The sequence below is a fragment of the Hylobates moloch genome, unplaced genomic scaffold, assembly GCF_009828535.3.
Source record: "Hylobates moloch isolate HMO894 unplaced genomic scaffold, HMol_V3 SCAFFOLD_22, whole genome shotgun sequence".
Lineage (NCBI taxonomy): Eukaryota > Metazoa > Chordata > Mammalia > Primates > Hylobatidae > Hylobates > Hylobates moloch.
Genome location: NW_026652297.1, coordinates 19,156,184 through 19,180,306, shown reverse-complemented (window position 1 = coordinate 19,180,306; position 24,123 = coordinate 19,156,184). Strand labels below are relative to the sequence as shown.

Here is a 24,123-nt window from a genome sequence, read left to right as displayed (position 1 = left end):
AGTGAGCCGAGATTGCGCCACTGCACTCCAGCCTGGGCGACAGAGCAAGACTCCGTCTCAAAAAAAAAAAAAAAAAAAAAAACTGTAGGACGAGTCTTTTTCTCTTCCAGCTTTCCAATCTCTCTTTAGCACCTCCTATTGGCAGAGCCTACCTGGTAGGAAGCAGCTGGAAAGCTATAATAGGGTTGGCAGAGCCTTGGGCTCAACATCACAAGGCGGAGTACAGAAGACGGGGCTTGGAGCTGAGATGATAGCTGAAAAACTGGCACAACTTGCCTGCCCACCACACACCAAAAACATTCTTGGAGCATATCATGCTTCTGTGTTTCTTGCTTCACCATGAAACTTGAGCAATTCCTTCAGCGTCCTAGGTGGAAAACAGCCTTGACTTCAGTTATCCTGGGACAAGCCTTTCTAAGCTCCCATAGTCATGTTTTTAAAACATATTTTATTACCTTATTTGCTCATTATTCAATGCCAAATATAGCAGACAAACAAGCTTCAAGTTAAATATTTTAAAAAGCAACAAACAAATAACTTAATATCTTAAGGGATGGAAATTGCTGAGGAGCTTATTATATTTTATTTTTATTTCACTTTTTTATTGTACATATTTAAGGTACACAACATGATGTTTTGATATATGTACCTTGATATACACATACATAGTGAAGCAATTACTGTAGTCAAGCAACTTAACATATCCATCATCTCATATAGTTTGTGTGTATGTAATAAAAGTACCTAAAATATACTATCTTGGCAAATTACCAGTATACAATACAATATTTCTGACTCTAGTCTTCATGTTGTATATTACATCTTTAGACTATTCATCTGCAACTGTGTACGCTTTGACTTACATCTTCCCATTTAATCCCTTCCCCCAACAGCCACCATTCTATTCTCTGTTTCCACGTGCTGTATGCAATCTGTTTTCTTTTTTTAGATTCCGATCATGCAGTATTTTTCTTTCTGTGTCTGATTATTTCACTTAGCACAATGTCCTCTAAGTTCATCCACGCTGTCACAAGTGGTAGGATCTCCTCTTTTTAAAGCTGAATAATATTCCTGTGTGTGTGTGTGTGTGTGTGTGTGTGTGTGTGTGTGTGTGTATTCATCCATCAGTAAACACAGGTTGTTTCTATATCCTGCCATGCTTTTTTTTTTTCCTCTTCAACTTTTAAGTTCCGGGGAACATGTGCAGGATGTGCAGGTTTGTTATGTAGGTAAACATGTGCCATGGTGGTTTGCTGCACAGATCATCCCATCATCCAGGTATTAAGCCCAGCATCTGTTATTTTTCCTGATGCCATCCCTCCCCCACCAGCCCCCGACAGGCCCCAGTGTGTGTTGTTCCACTCTCGTTTCCATGTATTCTCATTATTCAGCTTCCACTTGTAAGTGAGAACAATTGGTATTTGGTTTTCTGTTCCTGTGTTAGTTTGCTGAGGATAATGGCTTCCAAGTCCATTCATGTCCCTGCAAAGGACATGATTTCATTCCTTCTTATGGCTGCATAGTATTCCATGGTGTATATTTACCACATTTTCTTTATCCAGTATATTATTGATGGCATGCTTCTATTTTTTTAGTTATCAGTACAAAGGCATAAATATTTTTATGGCTTTCTATATATGGATATACAAAGAAAATTCTCAAAAGGCTATTTGTTTTGTTTCATACACCAGGTAGACAGACAGTAGTTCTGTGGTTACCATAAACATATGATTCAAACAGCCTAATTTTCTGAAAAAGGAAAGAAACATTATGCCTATCTTATTTTCTACTTAAATAGAACTTTTTATTTCAAATAAAAGCATGAATCAAGCATAAAACAACTTAATTGCTAATCGCTATATTTTAAAATTATCCTTAATTAGAGAAAAAACTAAAGTGAATACTGCCATATTAGAAACTTTTCTTGTGTGTCCTTAATTTGTATCTGTCACTCATAAAGCTAACCCTGCATGCCTGTTCCCCTCCCCAGTTTTAGAGAAACACACAGTTTTACTCACATTGAACCTATTTCTCAAATGCAAGTGCCATCATCCTAGGCATGACACAGAAGGTACATTTAACAGCTTCACTGGGTGACAAAGTTCTTAAGACCTGTGCTATTGAGTGTTGTCCTTTTGATTATATTTTGTAAACGAGAATATATGCATTAACTAGTTTTCTTAAGGCTCCAAGCCTGAGCTCCTGCCTGTATTTTGATTGTGTTTTTGCTTTTTTGTTTTTCTTTCTTTGTTTTTGCTTTTCTTGTTGATACTTTAAAAACAGTATCTTTATGTCATCCTGTCCTTAGATGGAAACCGAGAGAGGGAAAACCTAGGCATGCCAGCATCCAACACTGTCTGGCTTAGATCAGAGAGGTAGATAATATTCCTCTCAACTTCAGCTTGCGAGTTTTTTGAAGTTAGCATTTGTACTTTCCTTGATTTGCAAAAACTGATGGTAAAGAAACTATTACACAGGAAGAATTAAATATAAAAGCACCTGGTTCCAAAGCATACACGAACAATCCCAACTTTGCTGGAATGTAATACTTCAAAAACTATTTCAGTGGAGCATGGAGAGTTTATAGAGGAGCTTAAAAATGGCTTAAAATTTCAAATGGAAGTTGAGATGCTTTCAAGCTTGGACTCAAACTATTTTAATGCTGGGCCTTTAGGCAATAATTTCCTTTTTGTTCTTCTCATCCAATATAGAAAATAATGGGGTGAGGCTTCCATCCTACCAGCTGCAGTTTGTGGGCACCCTCAGGACTGAAGCTAAGGCAAGCAATTGCCACTTAAACCTAGGACAGTGTCAGCAGCACCAGATATTATGTGAATCAAGGAAATGTTGAAGGACTCTGTGACAGAGCTTTAGAGATGAAACGAATACAATTTGACCTGATTCCTCAATAAGGGTTCCTGCCAGAGTGAAAAACGAAGCATTGGTATGAGTGCAGCAGCTGTTTGGTCCTGGCGCTGGTTTCAGCACAGGTTGCAACTGATGGGTGAAGCAGTAGTGATACACTGCTCCCGCTCATTGCTTTAATCCCCTTGTTACATTTCCAGGAGGCATCCTTGGCTGTAAATAGTGATGATCACAGTCCTTACCACTGATTAGGAACACTCTTGCCTGTAATTTATGGCAACTAGTTGCTGTTCCTCAAAGTGTGGTCCCAGATGAGGAGCCACAGTATCACTGGAGGTCCCATTAGAAATGCAGAATCTGACCAGCTGTGGTGTCTCATGCTTGTAATCCTAGCACTTTGGGAGGCTGAGATGGGAGAATTGCTTGGGGCCAGGAATTCAAGACCAGTCTGGGTGACACAGTGGAACCCTTAGGCGACATAGTGAAACCCCTGTCTCTACCCCCACCCAAGAAGAAGGAGAAGGAGGAGGAGAAGGAGGAGGAGGAGGAGGAGGAGGAGGGAGAGGGGGAGGAGAAGGGGGGAGGGGGAGGAGAAGGGGGGGAGGGGGAGGAGGAGGAGGGGGGAGGGGGAGGGGGAGGAGAAGGGGGGGAGGAGAAGGGGGGGAGGGGAGGGGGAGGGGGAGGGAAAGAGAGAAAGAAATGCAGTATCTTAGGCCCTACTGCAGACCTCTGCATTGTTAAACAAGTTCCCCGGATAAGAAAATCATATCCAAACTGTCCTCCTCAGTATGTCTGACTTGCTCCACTCTGCAGATTTCCATGTATTCCCAACAGTCTGCTTCCAACTTAAGCCCATTTCCTGCTTTCTTCAGATTCTTCACTGTCCTTCAGTCTAATTTTTCCTCTATCTCTTCTCCCATTAGAAAAAATAATAAGGTAGAATGATGGGAAAGAAAGGAGGAAGAGGGGAAAGAGGGAAGTAAGGAAAGAAAAATTGAAGGAAGATGAAGAGGAAGAAGAGGTGGGAAGGAGATAGGGAAGGAGGGAGCAAAACCTACTTTAGTTGTGCCATAGTATCATGGGAGTTCTTGAGCTTTATTTCAATCCCAAACAAATACATAAACACAAATATATCCCATTCATTATTTCCATTTTAAAAGGAAGCAGTTACTTTCATACAGAAGAGAATGTTACTTAGTGTGATAATTTGGAGAGCAATTTGGCAATGTCTGTTCAAATTTTTTAAGTGAAAATTCTCTTTAATTCAGCAAATTTCAGAATTTATGCTATATAAATACTTGTATAAATGCACAAAAACATATATCAAAGGTATATACTTACATAATTTTTTAATAACAAAAAGCTATAAATAGCCTAAAAGTATCAATAAGAGTTGTTTTGGAAAATCAACATATATCTCTGCAAAGGTATACTATCCTGGCATTAAAAAGAAGTGAGAAAGATCTGCACACGCTTGTGTGGTGAGCTCTCTAAAGTATATTGTTAACCGAGAAAAGGAAGATGCAGAACAGTAGGCATAATATGATCTCATCCGTATGTCACTGTTTAGTACGTGTGTGTACATGTGTGTGTATATATATATATTTATAAAACAGTTGATAATTTATAATGTTTATATCCAATGGAATATTCTATAGCCACTACAAAAACTATTTTGGTAGAAATTTGAATAACTTAGGACATTCTTGTGATGTAATGCTAATTGAACTAATGTAAACAGGACATTAATATCATTTTTTATTTTTGACCCACCTTTCTTGAGCATTTTCCAATGTTATTAAATATTCCGAAAACATCATTAATTTCTCTATAATATAATATTGTACTCTTGGATTTTTGGGTTTTTTTCAGTTTTATAACTCATATATAATGTTGACATAAACTTTTTTTTACCTAATGCTATTTTCAAATTTCAGACTAAGATAAATATCTTGCAATTACTAGTTCATAGATGTGACCTTTTATTATAATTACTAGTTCACAGGATTCTTACTTATTGCCAAATTGATTTCCATACTGCACAAAGATTTTTAATATAATCTTCAATTTTTTCTAATGTGACTTGTTATTAAAAGTCATTTATTTAACAAACGTTTACATTTGAAAGAAAATAGTTATTAATGCCTACTGTGTGCTAAGCTCCCTTGGCACTCACTAGGCACATCATTACAAATAAGCATGATTCCTACTTTACTACTCAAAGTGTGATATTGGGCTGGTATGGGAAAAACAGACATTGAAACACACAATTACACTGTGATGCAGTTCAGGCTGTCATAGAATTATGCCCAGAGTGCCATGGAAACTCAGCATGCTTATAGTATAATTGTAATAATTAACCAAAAAGGGACTACTTTGCTTTGAAATATTCAAATACTCTCCCACCTTCCAACTAGAGTGGTGGTAACTTGGTGGTGGGTCTGTAGGGGAAGTATCTTCTCTTCTTACTCCTATCAGAGTTTACCTGACTGTGACAAGGAAGTAGAAAAGAAACTTGCCCTAGTTTTTGGTATCAAAGTTTAGTACCATTTATATCTTTCTTTCACACATGCAAAAAATCTCCTTCAAGGACACATACATTCATCCTGAATCTATAACTGAACCTTACTTTCTAACACACTATTCTTTATGGTGGCTTAGAATACAAAGATGGTTATCTAGCCTCTGAAAACATTTTTTTTTTAATTTCATAAAAACAAGCCTCCAAGTAAAATAAACAATGCAGCCTCCACAAATAGCACTTTCTATTTTCTCAATATCTCTTAAGTCAAGAAATTCTAAACTAAAATATTCTAATTAATCTGAACTATATGAAATTACCCATATTTGACTTGTTTTGAACCTGTAAAAATGGCAATTCCATATAGCTCAACATAAAACCTGTGATTTAATTCTTTTTGTTTCTTCCCCAGGATTGCCCATATGTCAGATCTTATCAAAACTGTTTTACAACAAATAATTTCTATAATACCTTCCCCAGATACAAAGAAAATAAAAGAAAAATTAAATTATTAACACAGGTTTATGCTTGGTTGTCACTTTCTAGTCAGATCATCAGTAAAATAAAATTAGAATGTAGTAGTACCCAAATTAAAGAGAAAATGGTTTCCTGCTTAGTTAAGCAAAGAAAATTCTAGCCAATGCAGAATTAGAAGTCAGGAGTAAATGTGGACAAGGATATCCAGCAAACTACCAAACAAACTGTGATTCATAATCTCCATCTCATGCAAGGCTGGTGTTCTCCTCTTAAGACATAGAACAGTAGACTGATTAATACTAACAATGTGTTAAAAATCAAAACTATTATTAATGCAAATCTGTCCTCCAGAGATGGGGAAGAGGAAGGAGAGAGAGAGAAGGAAAGACAGCTGTAGCCTGAAATTGATGGTGACTCCTTCTACAGGACCTTTACCAGATTTAAACTCATATTGTAAAAAAGAAAGCTTAGTATTTCAGTAGAGGATGCTGTATGGGAAACAACGCCTCCCAGCTTAGAAAGCTGGCCCGATCCTATGAGAATGTCAGAATTCTATGTCAGTGCTAGTTCATAAGGCAATCCCATTTACAATAGCCAGACAAAAAACAAAATACCTGGGAATATATCTAACAGAAGAGGTGAAATATCTCTACAAAGAGAAATACAAAACACTGCTAAGAAATCATAGATGACACAAACAAATACAAAAACATTCTATATTCATGAATTGGGAGAATCAATATTATTAAAATGGCAATACTACCCAAAGCAATCTACAGATTCAGTGCTATTCCTATCAAATGACCAACATAATTTTTTCACAAAATTAGGAAAAAACTATTATAAAATTCACATTGAACTAAAAAATAGCCAAAGCAATCCTAAGCAAAAAGAACAAAGCTGGAGGCATCACATTACCCGGCTTCAAACTGTACTATAAGGCTACAGTAACCAAAACAGCATGATACTGTTACAAAAGCAGACACATAGACCAATGGAACAGAATAGAGAACCCAGAAATAAGCCTCACAGCTACAGCCATCTAATCTTTGACAAACTCTTCCAAAAATAAGCAATGGGGAAAGGACTCCCTATTCAATAAATCGTGCTGGGATAGCTGGCTCGCCATATGCAGAAGAATAAAACAGGATCCCTACCTTTTACCATATATAAAAATTAACTAAAGATGGATTAAAGATTTAAATGTAAGACCTCAAACTGTAAGAATTCTAGAAGAAAACCTAGGAAACACCATTCTGGACATCAGCCTTGGGAAATAATATATGAATAAGTTATCAAAAGCAATTCCAACACAAGCAAAAATTGACAAGTGGAACCTAATTAAATGAAAAGGCTTCTGCACAGCAAAAGAAACTATCAACAGAGTAAACAGACAACCTACAGAATGGGAGAAAATATTTGCAAACTATGTAACAAAGCTCTAGTATCCAGAATCTTTAAGGAACTTAAATAATTAAACAAGCAAAAACCCAAATAACCCCATTTAAAAAATGGGAAAGACATGGACACCTCTGAAAAGAAGACATACAAGTGGCCAAGAAACATGAAAACATGCTCAACATCACTAAATATCAGAGAAATGGAAATCAAAACCACAATGAGATACCATCTCACATCAGTCAGAATGGCTATTACCAAAAAATCAGAAAACAACAGATGCTAGTGAGGCTGCAGAGAAAAGGGAAGGTTTATACACTGCTGGTGGGAATGTAAATTAGTTCAGCCACTGTGGAAAGCAGCTTGGAGATTTCTTAAAGAATTTAAAACAGGAATACCATTTGACCTAGCAATCCCATTACTGGGTATATATCTAAAAGAAAACAAAGTGTTCAAACAAAAAGACACATGTACATGTATGTTCATCGCAGCACTATTCACAATAGCAAAGACATGGAATCAACCTAGGTGCTCATCAATGGGGGACTGGATAAAGAAAATGTGGTACATATACACCATGGAATATGCTGCAGCCATAAAAAAGAATGCAGTCATGTCCTTTGCAGCAACATGGATGCAGCTGGAGACCATTATTCTAAGCAAATTATTGTAGGAACAGAAACCAAATACCACATGTTGTCACTTATAGACACTGAAGACTACTAGAGGAGGGAGGGAGAGAAGGGGAAAGGGTTGAAAAACCGCTGAGTACTATGCTTGCTATCTGGGTGATGGGGTCATTCATATCCCAAACCTCAGCATCACAAAATATACAATATACCCATGTAACAAACCTGCACATGTATGCATCCCCCCAAATCTAAAATAAGGTTGAAATTATATTTTTTAAAAAGCTAGTTCATAGTTGTAATTTACTTTCTAGAGTCTTGCTACTATAAGTGTAATCACTGCTTAACATCACGAATCATCAGAGAAATGCAAACCAGAGCCTGTGTTTCTCAAACTCTAATGTGTATATGAAGAACTTGGGGTCTCGTTAAATGCAGATTGTGATCAGTAGGTCTGAGGAGGGGTGAGAGATTCTGCATGCCTGAGCAGCTCACATGTGATGCAATGCTGCTGGTGGGATCACATTTCCTTGAGGCTTCAGTGGAGCATCCTTGTGATGGCCTTGGCTCCTCTTCTAAATTGTCATTCTGACCCTGTGGGTCACATACTGAGCACTGATGAAGAGGCCCCCGCTCCCCTTCAGTGTCCTTGCTCTCTCCTTGTTTGAATCTTTCCTTCTGTAAAATGGGATTAACAAACCCATGTAGAGAGTCCACTGAATGGCATAACCTTAGACTTTCCAGTTAGAGGAAACTTTGGAGATTATGTGATCTAACTTGTTCCCCTCTCCCCTGCATCACATCTTATGTCTGAAAGCCCATGCCTGAGATCCTACTCACTGAGTGTGCAGTTGTTATTCTCATCTCATTCCATCAGACCTAAGAAAGCTCTGCAGAATAAGGGCCTCTTGCAAATGTTTTCAAATACGTGGAAGTAGCTAGGACAAACAAACAAACCATTGCTCAAAAATTACTCAGCAAACCCCACCTTAATGAGGAATTTTCTCTTTTGGCTTCAGAAAGCAATTAAAAAACTCAGCATTTCTAGGCGAAAAGCTTAGCAGTTCCCCTCTTGTTCTTCCTTCTCCCCACAGCAGGTGCTAAAGCACAGCTCAGTCTTGATTCATCCCTTCTGTCAAGAGCAGGTGTCAGCCTCAATTATTGTTTTGCAAATTCATTTCAGTCATTTAATACAATTTCTGTAAAATGAGGTATCGATTCCCCAATCTCAGCTGTTTTTCCTGAAGCTTGTACCACATTGGCCGTCCTGGTCTCTTTCTGTCTATCTCCTCTCTACCTGCCTCCTTCCCCCATCTTCCTCTCTTTCTGGAATGCATGTCACATTTCCGGCCAGCGTTCTATAATAAACCCATTTGTAGTTGCCAAAGGAGAGTCATAATAAAGGCATTGTATGAATATGTTTGAATGAGAAATTTGTGAAAATCAATTTTTATTTATGGTGAAACACTTAACTTGGATAGAATATGATACAAATCAAATGTAACTGTGCCTCTGGAGGCACTATGAAAAAGGGAATGTTCTAGTTTCATGAATTTTCTCTCTTGTTCTGTGTATATTGCTGTAGCACCATTTTTAAAGTCCTCTTCTTAATAAGTGTCTCTAGCCAGTAAATTTCACACCTCATGTGTGTGAAGACAATTTATTGTGCAAACCAAGGCACTTTTGAGAGTAGATTGGGCAGCCATTGGTAATTGTGTTCCTGTGTCAGGCATGCACTGGGACTGTCTCAGTAAACGGCTACACATGGCCATCCTAATTACAGGCAGTTTGGGATGAAGGACTCAGTGACAGTTTGGTATTGGGAGGTGAATCTGTTGAAGAAGAAAAGCATGAAACATAATTAAACAGGCAAGGAAGGCTTTATTCAAGACTATTGCAGCAGGGGAGAGATTAATCTTGACTCTGGTTGCAGCAGGGACAGCTGGGGATTTATGGCCAATGGGCATGGCGAAGGGGTCAGTGGATGGGAAATTACTAAGAGGATTTGGTTAGGTATCAAGGGTTGGGGGATTCTTGCTGAGCTGGGCTCTGCAGGCAGGACCAGGCCTAGTCAAGAAGAGGCCTCAGAGGAACATGATTAAGGTTTGGTCAAGGAACGAGTCCTTGTTGAAACTCACCAAATGAAATGCAGATTTTAAAATTCACTCTTAACTAAGAAAACTGAATAGTTTCCCAGTCATGGGAACTCATCCTTGCTCTGAGAAATTCTTCCAACTTTATGCTCTATTTTCTCCTTTGTGATTTTTAAAGAATTGTCCTTTGTAAATCTAGTTATTCTAGTTATGCTTGGTAAAGAAATCTATTTTATCTTCTGATCTTTGCTTCTACTTCAGTAAAGCTGTGGTGAAATTGACTCTTCAAAAATGAAAAAAAGTGTGGCTTGAATTGATAAAGGAAGCACAATTGTAATTCATTCAGGAAGGACTTCATCAAGTGGGCTATGTTTCATGGCACATTGTTTAGTAAGGCTTAGAGAACAGAAGGGAAAGCAAGGGGTTCATTTTTATGATTTGTACACATGTCCATCACAGTGGAGGCTCAATGAAGGTATCTGCTTCCCCTGATAGCCCAGTGCTCACTACTAGACAACTCCTTCCCCCTCTGAGCATTGGTTTTCTTGTCCATAAAATGAAGGTGTTCGATTAGGTGAGCTCCTTGGTACCTTACAGGGATTTTAAACAATTCTATAATTCTGATTTTTAAAATTACTCTGTGCCTCTCTGGATTGTGCTCCGTTATTATAAAATATCCTCTTGAGGCCATTCTAAAGGATTGAATATGAGCAATGGTAAATCAATCTGAAAATAATGACAATGTAGAACCTGTGTCTGAAAAGCTCAGTGTATTTTGTGGTTTATGATACAACACAACCAAGGAGATGTATGCAAGAATGTTCCAGCAGATTTATTAATAAAAGCATGTGTGTTGGGGGAGGGGGATCAGGAGAGGAATAGAAACAACCTGAAATGTACTTCAGCAGGAGAATTCATACAGAAATAATGATGGAATGATTCACAGTGAAAGTCAATCAGCTATAGAATCAAAGGGCATAAATATCAACAATTTTGAGCAAAAACAAGAAAAAACTTATACCATTTACTTAAAGTGTAAAGACACACAAAACAGTACTACTACTCATTTCTAAGGGGTACATACTTGTGTATATATAGTAAAAGTATTTTTTTAATTCTTGGTGGTGATAAACACCAGTCTCAGAATAGAGACTGGGCATATCCTCTTCTCTCACTTAGGAATGCCCTTCTCCCAAGTCTTGGCTTGGATGGTGGGTGGGAAGGGAGTATGATTTGGGAGGGGAATTCATGGAGCTTCTGCTGTATTTGCTAATGTTTTATTTCTTAAACTGGGAGTTAGATATATGTGTATTCGCTGTATTATGCTTTATACCTTTTCATATGTCTTAAAATATAACAACCTTATGATAAAGTCGGGATAATCATAAAAAGAGATTGCGTACATTTGTTTGCAAATTAGAAACAGTCACCATAATTTAGCAGTAGCAAAGCTAATGTGAATTTAAAATCTTCTTACTACCTGTCCTGCAATTACAACGTACAAACATCAAAAAACAAAACAAACAAAACTTCCAGTGTACACACTGGTGAAAGAACCACTAGACAGATGCCAGTCTCAAGTTGTTACTACTTATATGAGTAATTGCTATTGTATTTATTTAAAATGTATACTGTGTGAGAAAAGTTTATGAAAACATATAGGTAGTTAGCTAAAAAGCTGTGATTGGATGCCAGATTGATAAATGAGCAGTTTACTCTGCAAATAAGTGCAAACTCAACTATGAGCTTTCAGGTGGTCTACACAAGAAGAGAAACCTGCCTACTGGTTTCTTAGTAGACAGCCTTATGATAAAGTTGGAATTGTCATGAAAAGACATTGCACACATTTGTTTGTAGAGTAGAAACAAAAGCTCTAATCTACAACTCTCAGTAGGAGAGCTGGATTTTTCTTGGCTCTAAATTTTGGGGAAGAATTAACCACAAGAATCCTTATGTAATGGGTACTGAGGCATTCTGAGTGGTGCTTCTGTTGATTTGCTCTTGGCTGCAGCTCCTTGCTATTCATCCATTTCACACAGCACCCAGAGTGATCGTGCTGTAACAGAATTCAAATCGTACCAACCCTCCAGAGGCTTCCCATTGCACCCATGGCAAAGTCAAGCCCCCTTACCTGACCTCCAGGCTCCCTGCTCCTGCCTGACCATCTCACCTCGTCTCTTACCATTCTTCTCCTCTTAATTAGGCTCCACCCACCCCAGTTGGTGACTCTTCCTTAGAGCTTATGAGAGCTGGGCATATCCTCTTCTCTCACTTAGGAATGCCCTTCTCCCAAGTCTTGGCTTGGATGACTCATCTTTATGATTCAAGTTTCCATTCAAATGTCATTCTCGGTCCCACCCCTCAAAGAGGCTTTTCTTAATGAGCAAAAGTAGCCTCACCACCACCACCTATACTATCCCTAAACCCAAGGCAAGAAGGGTGCTCTGGGCCCTGTGCTGTAGAGGGGTACCCTCCAGCCACGTCCATGGAGCAAAGGGGACTTGCACACCCAGAGCTTGCATCTCCTCTGCTAGGTCTTGCTCTGTGCTGTGGCTTGAATGTGACCCCTTCAAAATTCATAAAGAAACTTAATCTTCATTGAGGTAGTATTAAGAGATGTGATTTTGGGAAAGTGATTAAGTCATGAGGGCAAAGCCTCAGGAATGGATTAATACCTTTACAAAAGAGGTCTCAGAGAGATAATTGCCCCCTTTTGCCCATCTAAGCTTTCTTCCCCTCCAGAGGACACAGCAAAAAAGTGCCATCTATCTTGGAAGCAGAGGGAGCAGCTCCCACCAGACAGCAAATCTGCTAGCACCTTGACCTGGACCTTCGACTTCCCAGCCTCCAGAACTCTGAGAAGTAAATTCTAATATTTATAAATTACCTCGTCCATAGTATTTTGTTTAAGCAACACAAGCAAACTAAGATGCCCTGCTTACCTGGGATTCCACAAGTCTCTGCCCAAATGGCCCCAAGCCCATTTCTACAGTCTGTGAGCCTCTGCCTTGGTTCCCTTTGTCTGTATTGTCAGTTTGCAGACCCCTGGGAAGCCTAAGTGTGGTCACACCGTGGCTGTTTGCAGAAGGTATGGATAAATATTAGACATAGGGGCTGCAGTATCATATGTGTACAAGAACTTCCTCTCAATGGGAGTTGGAGCCAGGCTGAGAAGAGACGGGCACAGGCCAGGAGGCAGGGGTCAGGGACCCAGGGGCTGGCTTGCATAGCCCTTCCACATCCCAGTGCAGAACTCTGAGGAGTCTGAGAATCCTGAGTGCAAACTTGTTCTTCCAGGTGTTTGAAAAGTTGATTTGTCAAGCTAAGAGGGTAGATCATATTTTATTAAACAGTTTGTTAGCTTGATTCACACTCTTTATTTATACATATGTGGATCTCCATTTATACTCTTGCCACCTCTCAGAAATGTTAGCAGCAGGCCTGGCTTCCTCTGCATTTGAGTCAGTCCAGAAGATGGTGGTTCAAATTCCAGGGCCTGGTTGTTGACAAAAAAAAAAAAAAAAAAAAAAAAGTGGGGGTCTGTGCCAAATCCCTTAGAAATCTCTTTTCTGACACCCACCTTCTTGGGGATTCCAGACTTTCTTCTCAAAGTCCTGTTCTCCACTCTCTATTTCCCTGTTTTTATTTTGTAGCACTGAAAAAAAATCTAAAATTGCCTTATTTGTTTACTTGTTTAATATGGGTTCTGTGAAGTCAGAGGCTTGTGGCTACATCTGCAGCATGTGGCACATACTAAGTGCTCATTAAAAATGTGCTTATAGCCAAGCATGGTGCCTCATGCCTGTACTTCTAGTGATTTGGGGGGCCAGCATGAGAAGATTGCTTGAGGCTAGGAGTTTGAGACCAGCCTGGGAAACACAGCAAGACACCCTTGTCTCTACAAAATTTTTTTTTTAAATGAGCTGGGTTGTGGTGGTGTATTCCTGTAGTCCCAGCTATTCTACAGGCTGAGGTGGGAGGATCACTTAAGCCTGGGAGGTCGAGGTTGCAGCTATGATTGCAACACTGCACTCCAGCCAGGGTGACAGAGCAAGACCCTATTTCTAAAAATAATATAAATAAGTAAATAAATAAATAATTGCTGAATGTGTCATGACAGGAATATTGTTTTAAAAAATCTGCTAAATGAATGACTTAGGTGCTATTTTGTGCCAGGACTGTGCAGGGTACAAAGATAACTCAGAAAGGTCCTCTGCCTTCATGGGTCGCCAAGCCTAGCTGGGGAGCAATCTTGAAAACAAAAGTCTTCTGCTTTTAGTTTTACACTTCTAACATCATTAATGAATCTGGAAACAAAAATATATATGTAGCCATTATTGTAGCACTTCTGGGCAGACAAACAATTTGCAAGGTAAATAACCTCCAGGGAAAGGGAAACATACTTTCTGTTAGTTTCTCTAAAGGTTTAGGGATAAGAGAGCTTTTAAACTTGATGACCCATCAGAATGGTGGAAAGTGCTTTTTCTCCCTCTCCCTGAAGATAAATTGCTTGTTTTTCTAGGACGGGGGGAATATGTTAAACGTTTTCTGCTGTTAAGCTAAAATATTGTTTAGAACAGGAGGCTAAAATCTCCTTAGCTGCTGCTGTCTGCCTTATTTAACTTACATGGCAGACGGTGGCATCTGTTGAACAACACTGTGTTGGCTGCTTACCTCCTCCAAGGAGTTGAGGGCCTCTGGAGTCGTCCTTCTCAGAGGACTCCGTGGGCAGCAGGGGCTTCCAGCAGCTCTGGGCAAACTTCAGTTTCACTCCAGATGGCCTGGGTGTGCAAAGTGTGAAAGAAGACAGGAAGAAACACTGTCCCTTCTGCATAGAATTCCTTTTTAAAAATTAAGGCTTGTGTCTAGTCACCCAGAAATATAAGAGGTCATTTTTATCTAAAGATGATTGTGCAGGCCCCATAAAGCCAATTCATTTGAAATAATGATGAATATATCATAAGAAATACTGAAAACTGTACTTGTTTGGAGTTTTGTCTTGAAAAACAGCAGCTAAAAACCATAAAAGTGATTTTAGAGTTTATAAAATTAGGCTATAATTTTACTATGTGCTAATTCTTACAATACTAGGGATGCATATATTTTTTAATAAAATTGTATGACATCACCATATTCCTTCCTATTTTACTTTTAAGACATCTACTCATTCATTCATCCAACAAATATTTATTGAGTAATTACTATGCACCAAGCACTGTTCTAGGTAGTGGGATCAGTCAAAAAAAAAAAAAAAAGAAAGAAAATATTTTTCGTGTTTTCATGGACCTTATATTCTAATGGGTGATTGATAAATCATAAAATATTAGGGAAAAGCAGATCATGCTGGAAAGTAGCAAGTACTAAGAAGAAAATACAAAAGCAGAGATGGTGAATAAGTAGTACAGAATATTGGTAAAGATTACAGTTTAAAGAGGGTGGTCAGAATATGTCTCTCTGAGAGGATGACATGAGGGAAAAGATTTGAAGGTGATGAGGAGAGAAACTTATGGATATCCAGAGAAAGAGCATTCTAGTTAGAGGGAACATCAAGTACAAATGTCCCAGAGCAGGATGTGCCTAATGTGTTCAAAGAAGAGCAAGGAGCCAGTGCAGCTGGAATGGAGGGAGTGAGGGGAGGAAGGTAGGCAATCTGGAGAGATATTATGAGGCAACAGGAGTACCTTAATGGCGCTGGTTCCGGGTTCTTCTTCCTCCTCGATACAGGCCCGCCAAAGGAGGACCAATCAGAAAGAAACACCTCCTGCCTTTCCCCAAGCCCTGCCTCTAACCCCAATCACGTACGTCCACGTAGCCCCCAGCAATATAAAAACTGGTGCCCAGGCAGCCTCTCCCTCTCTCTTCTTCTTCCTTCCCTGCGTGTGGTGCCCGTTACCTCCAATAAAGATCTCTTGACCGCAACCAGCATAGTCTGATCCTTGCCCGGCCCCTTTCATTGGTGCCGTGACTTGGATCAGGAACACCCCACCCTTCTGTGGGATCCCGATCCCTCTTCGGGCTCGGTCCAGACCCCGGCTGGTCTTCGCCCATTTTCCTGTTCACCAACCTCTCCACCCAACACCGGCCTCATCTCAGTAAGTTTCCCCTTCCGGTATCCGATATTAGTCGGCCGGTGCCTATCCTGGCTGCCCGTGAGGCCGCCATAAACTTATTCCAGACTCGGCCCACAGGGAACAGGGCTCTTTCCTCCTCCTTCTCGCTCACCAGGCCTAGGTCCCTTCCCCTTCTCACTCCGAAAATCCTGGTACCAGGTGGCCCATGGCCCTCGGCCTTTACAGGCCTCTCAGTCCTTTCGTTTTGGTGATGACCAACTCGAGAGTTCTGACTCACGACATGGTAATCGGCTGATAGGGGATGCCCTACTCAGCCCTTTGCCATACATTTCCGCAAACCTTCCCTTCCGCAATGGGAGCCTCTGCATCCCTTCCTGCTGACTCTCCCTTACAATGCCTTTTAGATAACTTATCAGCCCTTGGTTTGGCTGCTGATCTCAAACCTACATGCCTGATTAAATTTTGCACTCAAAACTGGCCCACCTACCCCCTAGGCAACCAAAACAGATGGCCCGCTTATGGGTCCCTTGATCCCAACCTTCTCTGGGATCTCTATGATTATTGTGAGCGAGCAGGAAAATGGGCAGAGATCCCCTACGTTCACGGTTTCTTTCTCTTACTGGACAAACCCAACCTCTGTCTCCCCTGTAAGACGCAACACCTTATCGCAGCTCTCAAACTGCCAGCGTCTGCCTCTGCTCCTGATTTTGATCCGGCTGACAAACCTCCCCCTTATTACCACCCTCCACCTCATCTTGCAGTTACCGCCCAACGTTCCACCCAATCTCCCCCTGCCCCCCTTTGTGGTTCCTCCTCCCTCCCACTGCCCTCAACATTCTCTTTCAGCCCCCCCACCAATCGTTCCAAGTCACACCCCCCCGTCCTTGCCCCTCTTAGGGAAGTCGCGGGGGCGGAAGGGATCATCTGGGTCCATGTTCCTTTCTCCATGGCCGACCTATCTCAAATTGAAAAACGCTTAGGTTCTTACACCTCTAACTCTGCTTCCTATATCAAAGAGTTCCAATACATTCTCCAAGCCTATAGTCTCACTTTCCACGATATCTACATGATCCTAATACCCTTCTCCCTGAGGAGCGCAGACGGGTCTGGGAGCAAGCCCGCACTTATGCAGACCAGGTCCATCAACCCCAGCCCTGCCCATAGGGGCACAAGCGGTCCCCGAGCAGGAGCCTAACTGGGATTACAACACCCAAAATGGCGTCGCTGCCCGGGACCACTTCACCACCTGTTTAATAACTGGGCTGCGTAAAGCAGCCCAAAAGGCAGTCAACTTTGAAAAACTTCATGAAATCGTACAAGAGAAACATGAAAACCCATCCACCTTTCTTGACCGCCTTACACAGGCACTCCAACAATATACCAACATAGACCCAGAAGCCCCGATGGCAGGCAGCTTCTCATGTCTCATTTTTTTGCGCAAAGCTTCCCAGACATTAGAGCCAAAGTAAAGAAGCTAGACAGAGGCCCCTTTACCCTGCAGACCGAGATCCTAGCAACGGCATTCAAGGTGTACCAAAACCGAGATGAGAAAGCTAGGAGACAAAAGTACCAAATGTTGGCTCAAGCTCTCCAAGCCTCTCCTCGTTCCACCTCAGGAGCGGGCAGCCATAAATCACCATCCGCCCACTCTCAGTGCCAGCCCCCTGCGCCCTGCTTTAAGTGTGGAAGAGAAGGACATTGGGTCCAAGAGTGCCCCAATCCCAGGCCCCCCAGCCGCCCCCGTCCAAAATGCCACCAGCCTGGCCATTGGGCCATGGATTGCCCCGGTCCCTGAAGGGGGGCCGGGTCAACCCCCAACCCAACCCCAGACCTTCTGGGATTGGCTATCGAACACTGACGGGGCCTTGGGACTCCTCTCCCGACATATCATCACCTCGCAGGAGCCCAGGGTCTAACAGTCGATGGGCGTCTCGTCACCTTTCTCCTCAATACCGGAGCTACTTTCTCGGTTTTGCGGGAGTTTTGGGGTGTCACTTCCATTTTTGGATCTCCCATAGTCGGGGTTGGAGGCCAAACCATACGCCCCAGAGCCACTCCTCCCCTGTCCTGCTCCTTCTCAGGCCACATTTTCTCCCACAGGTTTTTAGTTATGCCCCAATGCCCCCTCCCTTTGCTTGGAAGAGACATCCTTTCTAAGTTCAAGACTTCCATTACTTTCCACCCTATCGCCCTCCAAAGCTCCACATCACTCATCACCTTAGTAGCCACCTCCGTTGTCCAAGCTCCTACCCCCATTCTGCCTCTGCTCCCATTAAGCGTAAACCCCTCAGTCTGGGATACCACCACCCCCTCATTAGCACAATGCACCCCCATACAAATACTCCTTAAAAACCCACATCACTTTCCCTGTCAACCTCAATACCCTCTTCCTGCCTCAAGCCTCAGAGGAATACAACCTATAATCTCTGACCTTCTGAAAAAGGGATTCTTTAGGCCAACTCACTCCCCATTCAATACCCCCATTCTAGCTGTAAAAAAACCAAATGGGAAGTTCCACCTAGTTCAAGATATGCGGCTTATCGATGAGGCTGTCAAGCCCATCCACCCTTTACTTCCTAACCCCTACACTCTCCTCTCCTCTATCTTGCCCGATACTACATATTTCTCAGTAGTAGACCTTAAAGATGCCTTTTTCACCATTCCCCTCTCCCCTCAATCCCAGGACCTCTTTGCCTTCACTTGGACTGACCCAGATACCCAACAATCACAACAACTAACATGGACAGTACTCCCCCAAGGGTTTCGGGACAGCCCCCATATTTTTGGCCAAACCCTTGCCTCAGATCTCAAACAACTTCATCTCCCTCAATCCACTCTCGTACAATATGTAGATGATCTCCTCCTATGCAGTCCTTCTTTAACAGTCTCTCAAACCTACACTATTTCTCTCCTCAACTTCCTAGCAGATAAAGGGTACCAAGTGTCCCCCCTTAAAGTTCAACTTTCCTCACCACAAGTAACCTATTTAGGAGTCCTCCTCTCCCACAATTCAAAGGCTATCACCTTAGACTGAAAGTGCTTCATCCGAAGTCTCCCCGTCCCCAAAACCAAAACAAGAACTTCTCTCATTTCTAGGACTTGCAGGGTACTTCAGAACATGGATTCCCAACTCCTCTCTCCTAGTGAAACCACTTTATGAGCTGTCCCGCGGAGCCCCATCTGAGCCCCTAGATACTACTGTCACACAACCTTTTCAAGCACTCCAACAGGCTCTTCTAAAAGCCCCAGCCTTACATCATCCGAATCTCCAAAAACCCCTCATCCTATATGTACAATATAGCACAATGGCCTAGCTCTGGGAGTCCTAGGACAAATGCAAGGACCCACATTTGCTGCCATTGCATACCTGTCCAAACAGCTAGACCCCACCGTGTGAGGATGGGCCCCCTGCCTCCGGGCCTTAGCAGCGGCCTACCTCCTGCTCTTAGAATAAAAAAAACTCACCTTTGGGGCAAGCATTGTCATCGCCTCTCCCCATCAACTTAAGGATCTCCTCACATATAAGAGCTTGCAGACCTTTCCTCCTTGTCGCATACTATCACTTCTAGTCTCCTTTCTTCATGACTCAACTATTTCCTTCCAGCCATGTGCTCCCCTCAATCCTGCTACTCTCTTACCAATCACTCATCATCCTCCTCAACACAACTGCATTGAGATCCTGGAATCCCTCCTCCCTTGTCACCTCACATTACGGAAAGACCCTTAAATTGCCCTGACCACACATGGTTCACAGATGGCAGCTCTTTCACATTACAGGGACAGCACCTTGCAGGATATGCCATAGTCTCTCTAACCCAAACCATAGAGGCAAAATCCCTACCACCTAATACCACTAATCAATAAGCAGAACTCATTGCTGCCACTCGTGCTTTCGAGGTAGCGGCAGACACCTCACTTACACTTTATACAGATTCTAAATATGTCTTCCATATCCTCCTTTCTCACTCGGCTATCTGGAAAGAAAGAGGGTTACTTACAACCAAAGGGACTTCTATCACCAACGCCACCCTCATCACTCATCTCCTTCAAGCCTCTTTACTTCCCACCAAAATCGGGATCACCCACTGCAAGTCCCATCAAGTTGACTCCTCCCCCATAACCCAAGGCAATAACAAAGCAGATCAAGAGGCCGACAAGCAGTCCTATCAACTCTGTCATCCACCGTAATGCTAGCCACCACAGAGCCATCAGACCCCCACCCGCCAACTCAACCCTCTGATCCGTCAAGACACGCTCTTTTCACATATCTTCATTCTATTTTCCATACTAGCCCCCAAGCATTGAAAGCATTCCTCACCTCTTTCTTTACCCTAGACTCTTCTGACTTACAATTCCTCAAACAGCTCACGTCCACATGTAACATCTGCCAATGCACTAACCCACAAACCCCTTTAAGGCCAGGATCTTTCCCTACTCACCAAGCCAGAGGACACCCCCAAGAAGCGATTGGCACCTTGATTTTACCCACATGCCCTCAGTTAAAAAACTTAACTACCTTCTGGTCCTAGTTGACACCTTCTCAGGATGGGTTGAAGCTTTCCCAACTACCAACAAAAGAGCAGGCGCAGTTGCTTCCATTCTCCTATCTGAAATCATCCCACGGTTTGGGATCCCTTCCTCCCTTCAAACTGACAACGGTCCCGAGTTTACATCCCAAGTCTCACAAAATATAGCAACAGCTCTCAACATACCATGGCACTTCCATATCCTGTATCACCCCCAATCCTCAGGGAAAGTTGAGCGAACCAACCGAACTCTTAAAGAAATCTTAACTAAGCTCACCCTTGAATTACACCTAGACTGGGTAAAGTTACTACCTACAGCTCTATTTAAACTTCGGGTCCTCCCGAAAAAACCCACCCTTCTGTCCCCTTTTGAAATCATGTACGGCCGACCTGCCCTCCCAGCAGGTATCAGTCCCACTCCTTGGAAGGCCCCACAAGATATTAGCTATCCTCTCCTGTCTTTCATCCGGTGTGAATTGTGGAAGTGACAGGAGGGTCTTTTGCCTGATACTACTCACACCCAACCCTCCTTTCCCCTTAAGCTGGGGGAATGGGTGTTCTACTCCCTACCCAGCCCTACATCATCTATATCTCTAGCCCCAAAGTGGAGAGTACCCCTCCAGATCATATTCTGTACTCCTATGGCTGCTAGACTCCAAGAATCACCAGGGCATCTAACACCTTGGCTTCACATTTCCAGGTTGAAACCGGCTACCAACCCAGATCATACGAAGAGCCAAACTGCTTCCCCCTTCTTTACAACATATACCTGCAAGCCAATACCCAACAACCCTCTCAAAATCCGCATCTCTCCCTCACTTCCCCCCATTACTGAAGACTAACACCCCACCCTCATGCATATCCTTAGTCCTCTCCTCTGGCTTACCGCCTCCCACATCTTTTCACCTTCCTCCACCAGCGAACCCCCTTCACAGCCCTATTACCTTTTCACAGTCAAAGCACAGGAGAACACAACTAAATACCTCCAAAGTCCCCACTGTCGACTGTTTCTTGTAACCTCAACAAGCCCCCTCTTGCCGCCGTCCCCTTATCTGAGTCAATGCCTGCCAATAACTCCTCTGCCCCCACTACTAACTTCATCGTTTCTGATGTTACAAATCAGCTCCATCTCTAACCAAACCTTTAACCAGCTTCTCCTCAGAAATTGCCAACTTTTAGAAGATGCAGAGGACTCCAGAGATGGCCTCACACCCTTCTAAATACATCAATGACCAATACTCCAGTCGGCCGACACCAGTCACCCAAGCGTCTTATAAGATCTACCATAATAACCCCTCATCCAACATCCCTCATCCAGCCATTTCCAGGGTCGGGTCTGCCAAACACCCTAAATAACTATCATTCTCTTTTCCTTCTGGACTAAACCTAGGTCCAACGCCCAATGTCTCGGTTCCACCAGTTCCTAGATGACCTCCGCACAGACAGCTGGCTCATTGCAGACCCCTCCCTGCCCCTTGGCTGGCTCACGGCCTTGGACGACCTATACCTACAAGGAACATTCATAGACTTCACACCCGAGGAGGCGTTCATATATAGCGCCCTACTACTTGGCCTTATACTCCTACTGTGCCCTGTCCATAACCCTCACAATCCTCCCATACCCCTCCCCCACAACGCCCCTGTTCAGCAGGAAGTAGCTAGATGAACTACAATGCCCATTTCCCCACTTTTTAAAAAACAAAAAAGGGAGGAATGTTAGGCAACAGGGGTACCTTAATGGCACTGGTTCCGGGTTCTTCTTCCTCCTCCATACAGGCCCACCAAAGGAGGACCAATCAGAAAGAAACACCTCCCGTCTTTCCCCAAGCCCCGCCTCTAACCCCAATCACCTACGTCCACGTAGCCCCCAGCAATATAAAAACTGGCACCCAGGCAGCCCCTCTCTCTTTCTCTCCTTCTTCTTCCTTCCCTGCATGTGGTGCCTGATACCTCCAATAAAGATCTCTTGACTGCAACTGGCGTAGTCTGATCCTTGCCCGGCCCCTTTCAGATATGATTGGATATTGTAATACCACTGGAAAGACCTTTATTCTGAGATGAAGAGTCCAATAGAGTTTTGAGCAGAGAAGCGAAAGTAGGCTTACTGTGGCTGCTGAGTTGACAATAGACTGTAGATTAGTGAGGGTGGAAGCAGGAAACTAATCGAGTGGCTGCTGAAAGAATCAGGTGGGAGACAGAGTAGTAGGGGAAATGGTGAGAAGTGTTGGGATCCTAGTTACATTTTTAAAATGGAACTGATAGGGCTTACTAATTGATCTGATTATGGAAGAAACTGGACTACTAGAATGTGAGAGAAAGAGAGGAATCAAAGATAACTCAGAGGTTTTTGACCTGAGCAGGAACTGACATAAACAGAAATGGGGAAGACTGAATAGTATCAAGATATTTTAGAGGGAAGAGCAGGAATTTGACAGGGCACAATAATTCTAAGATTATTACCTACTAGACATCCACACAGAAGTGTCAAGTAGGTAGTTGAATACATGAGTATGGAGTTTAGGAGAAAAGTGACAAGTGCATATTTGAGAACCAACAGTTTAAGGGAGGATTTAAAGCCATGAAACAAGATGACCCACCTTGGGAGAGAATGTGGATAGAGGACAGAAGTAGTCTAGTGATCATGGAGATATGGAGGAACAAGCATAGTCAAATCAGAGAAGATCATTTTGGGGAAAATATTGGAGGACCTTGTTAAGTTTCTCAGAGTCTTCTTCCAATTTCCTAAAATTTAAATCATCCTATTTGAAGAGTCTGTCATCATTGTTACTGATTTTTCAGTTTTTTGGTAATTGACCTAATGCTCAGATCCTTTCTTATCAATGACAGCACAAGATTCCAACATGGTTTTCTTCACGTAGTCCATTTTGTGTTGCTGTAACAGAACACCACAGTCTGAGTAATTTATAAAGAAAAGAAATTTGTTAAAAAAAAAAAAAAAAAGAAAGAAAGAAATTTGTTTCTCACAGTTCTGGAGGCTGGGAAGTCAAATATCAAGGTGCCAGCATCTGGTAAGGGCCATCTTGCTGCATCATCCCATGGCAGAAGTTGGAAGGGCAAGAGTGAGGGGAAAAGAGAGAAGGAAGGGGGGGGCAAAATCATCCTTTTATCAGGAACCCACTCCTACAATAACTAACCATTTCCATAATAACAGCATTAATCCATTCATAAGGCAGAGCCCTGAAGGCCAAATTACTTCTTAAAGGTCCCACCTCTTAACACTGCTGCAATGGGGATTAAGCTTCCAACACGTGAACCTTGGGGGACACATTCATACACTATGAGAAATCCTGCATCTGCAAGTTTTGCAATGCCATTTTAATGAAGTCAGTTTACTTTGCATTTGCACTTTGTGTTTACCTTGTCACAGCTCACTGGTAACAGAACTCTTAGTGTGACGGGCAGAGATAGAAACTAGCATTCAGCAAAGAGGCAGTTTTCAAGGTGGACTAATTTTATACACAACCATTTATCAGTAGATATTTTTAAGTTCTGATGCTTTAAAAATCCTTGTAAATTTGGGGG

General features: G+C 42.2%; 2 protein-coding genes across 20 annotated transcripts in view; one reads left to right on the top strand and one right to left on the bottom strand.

Annotated features, from left to right (window-relative positions):
- NEK11 (NIMA related kinase 11) overlaps nucleotides 1-24,123 on the top strand; it is a 334,192-nt gene that overhangs the window by 291,120 nt on the left and 18,949 nt on the right. The window contains exons 18-19 of one of the 18 annotated variants that reach the window (XM_058433719.1): nucleotides 12,726-12,845; nucleotides 21,971-22,679. The exons of 11 other annotated variants lie outside the window; for them this stretch is intronic. In XM_058433719.1, coding sequence (XP_058289702.1) covers nucleotides 12,726-12,798 — 73 coding nt within the window. In that variant the 3' untranslated portion in view covers nucleotides 12,799-12,845; nucleotides 21,971-22,679. Of the gene's footprint in view, nucleotides 1-12,709; nucleotides 12,965-21,970; nucleotides 22,680-24,123 lie in introns of those variants that run through there. 6 more of the 18 variants (XM_058433716.1, XM_058433720.1, XM_058433717.1 and 3 more) reach the window with 6 other exon arrangements.
- The window catches only part of MRPL3 (mitochondrial ribosomal protein L3), a 174,190-nt gene continuing 160,843 nt past the window's right edge, over nucleotides 10,777-24,123 (bottom strand). Inside the window, exons 11-13 of one of the 2 annotated variants that reach the window (XR_009211712.1) lie at nucleotides 14,658-14,764; nucleotides 12,926-13,479; nucleotides 10,777-12,039 (exon numbers count right to left, since the gene is read on the bottom strand). The gene's annotated coding sequence lies outside the window, so the exon portion shown is untranslated. Of the gene's footprint in view, nucleotides 12,040-12,925; nucleotides 13,480-14,657; nucleotides 14,765-22,685; nucleotides 23,474-23,565; nucleotides 23,625-24,123 lie in introns of those variants that run through there. The other variant, XR_009211713.1, reaches the window with a different exon arrangement.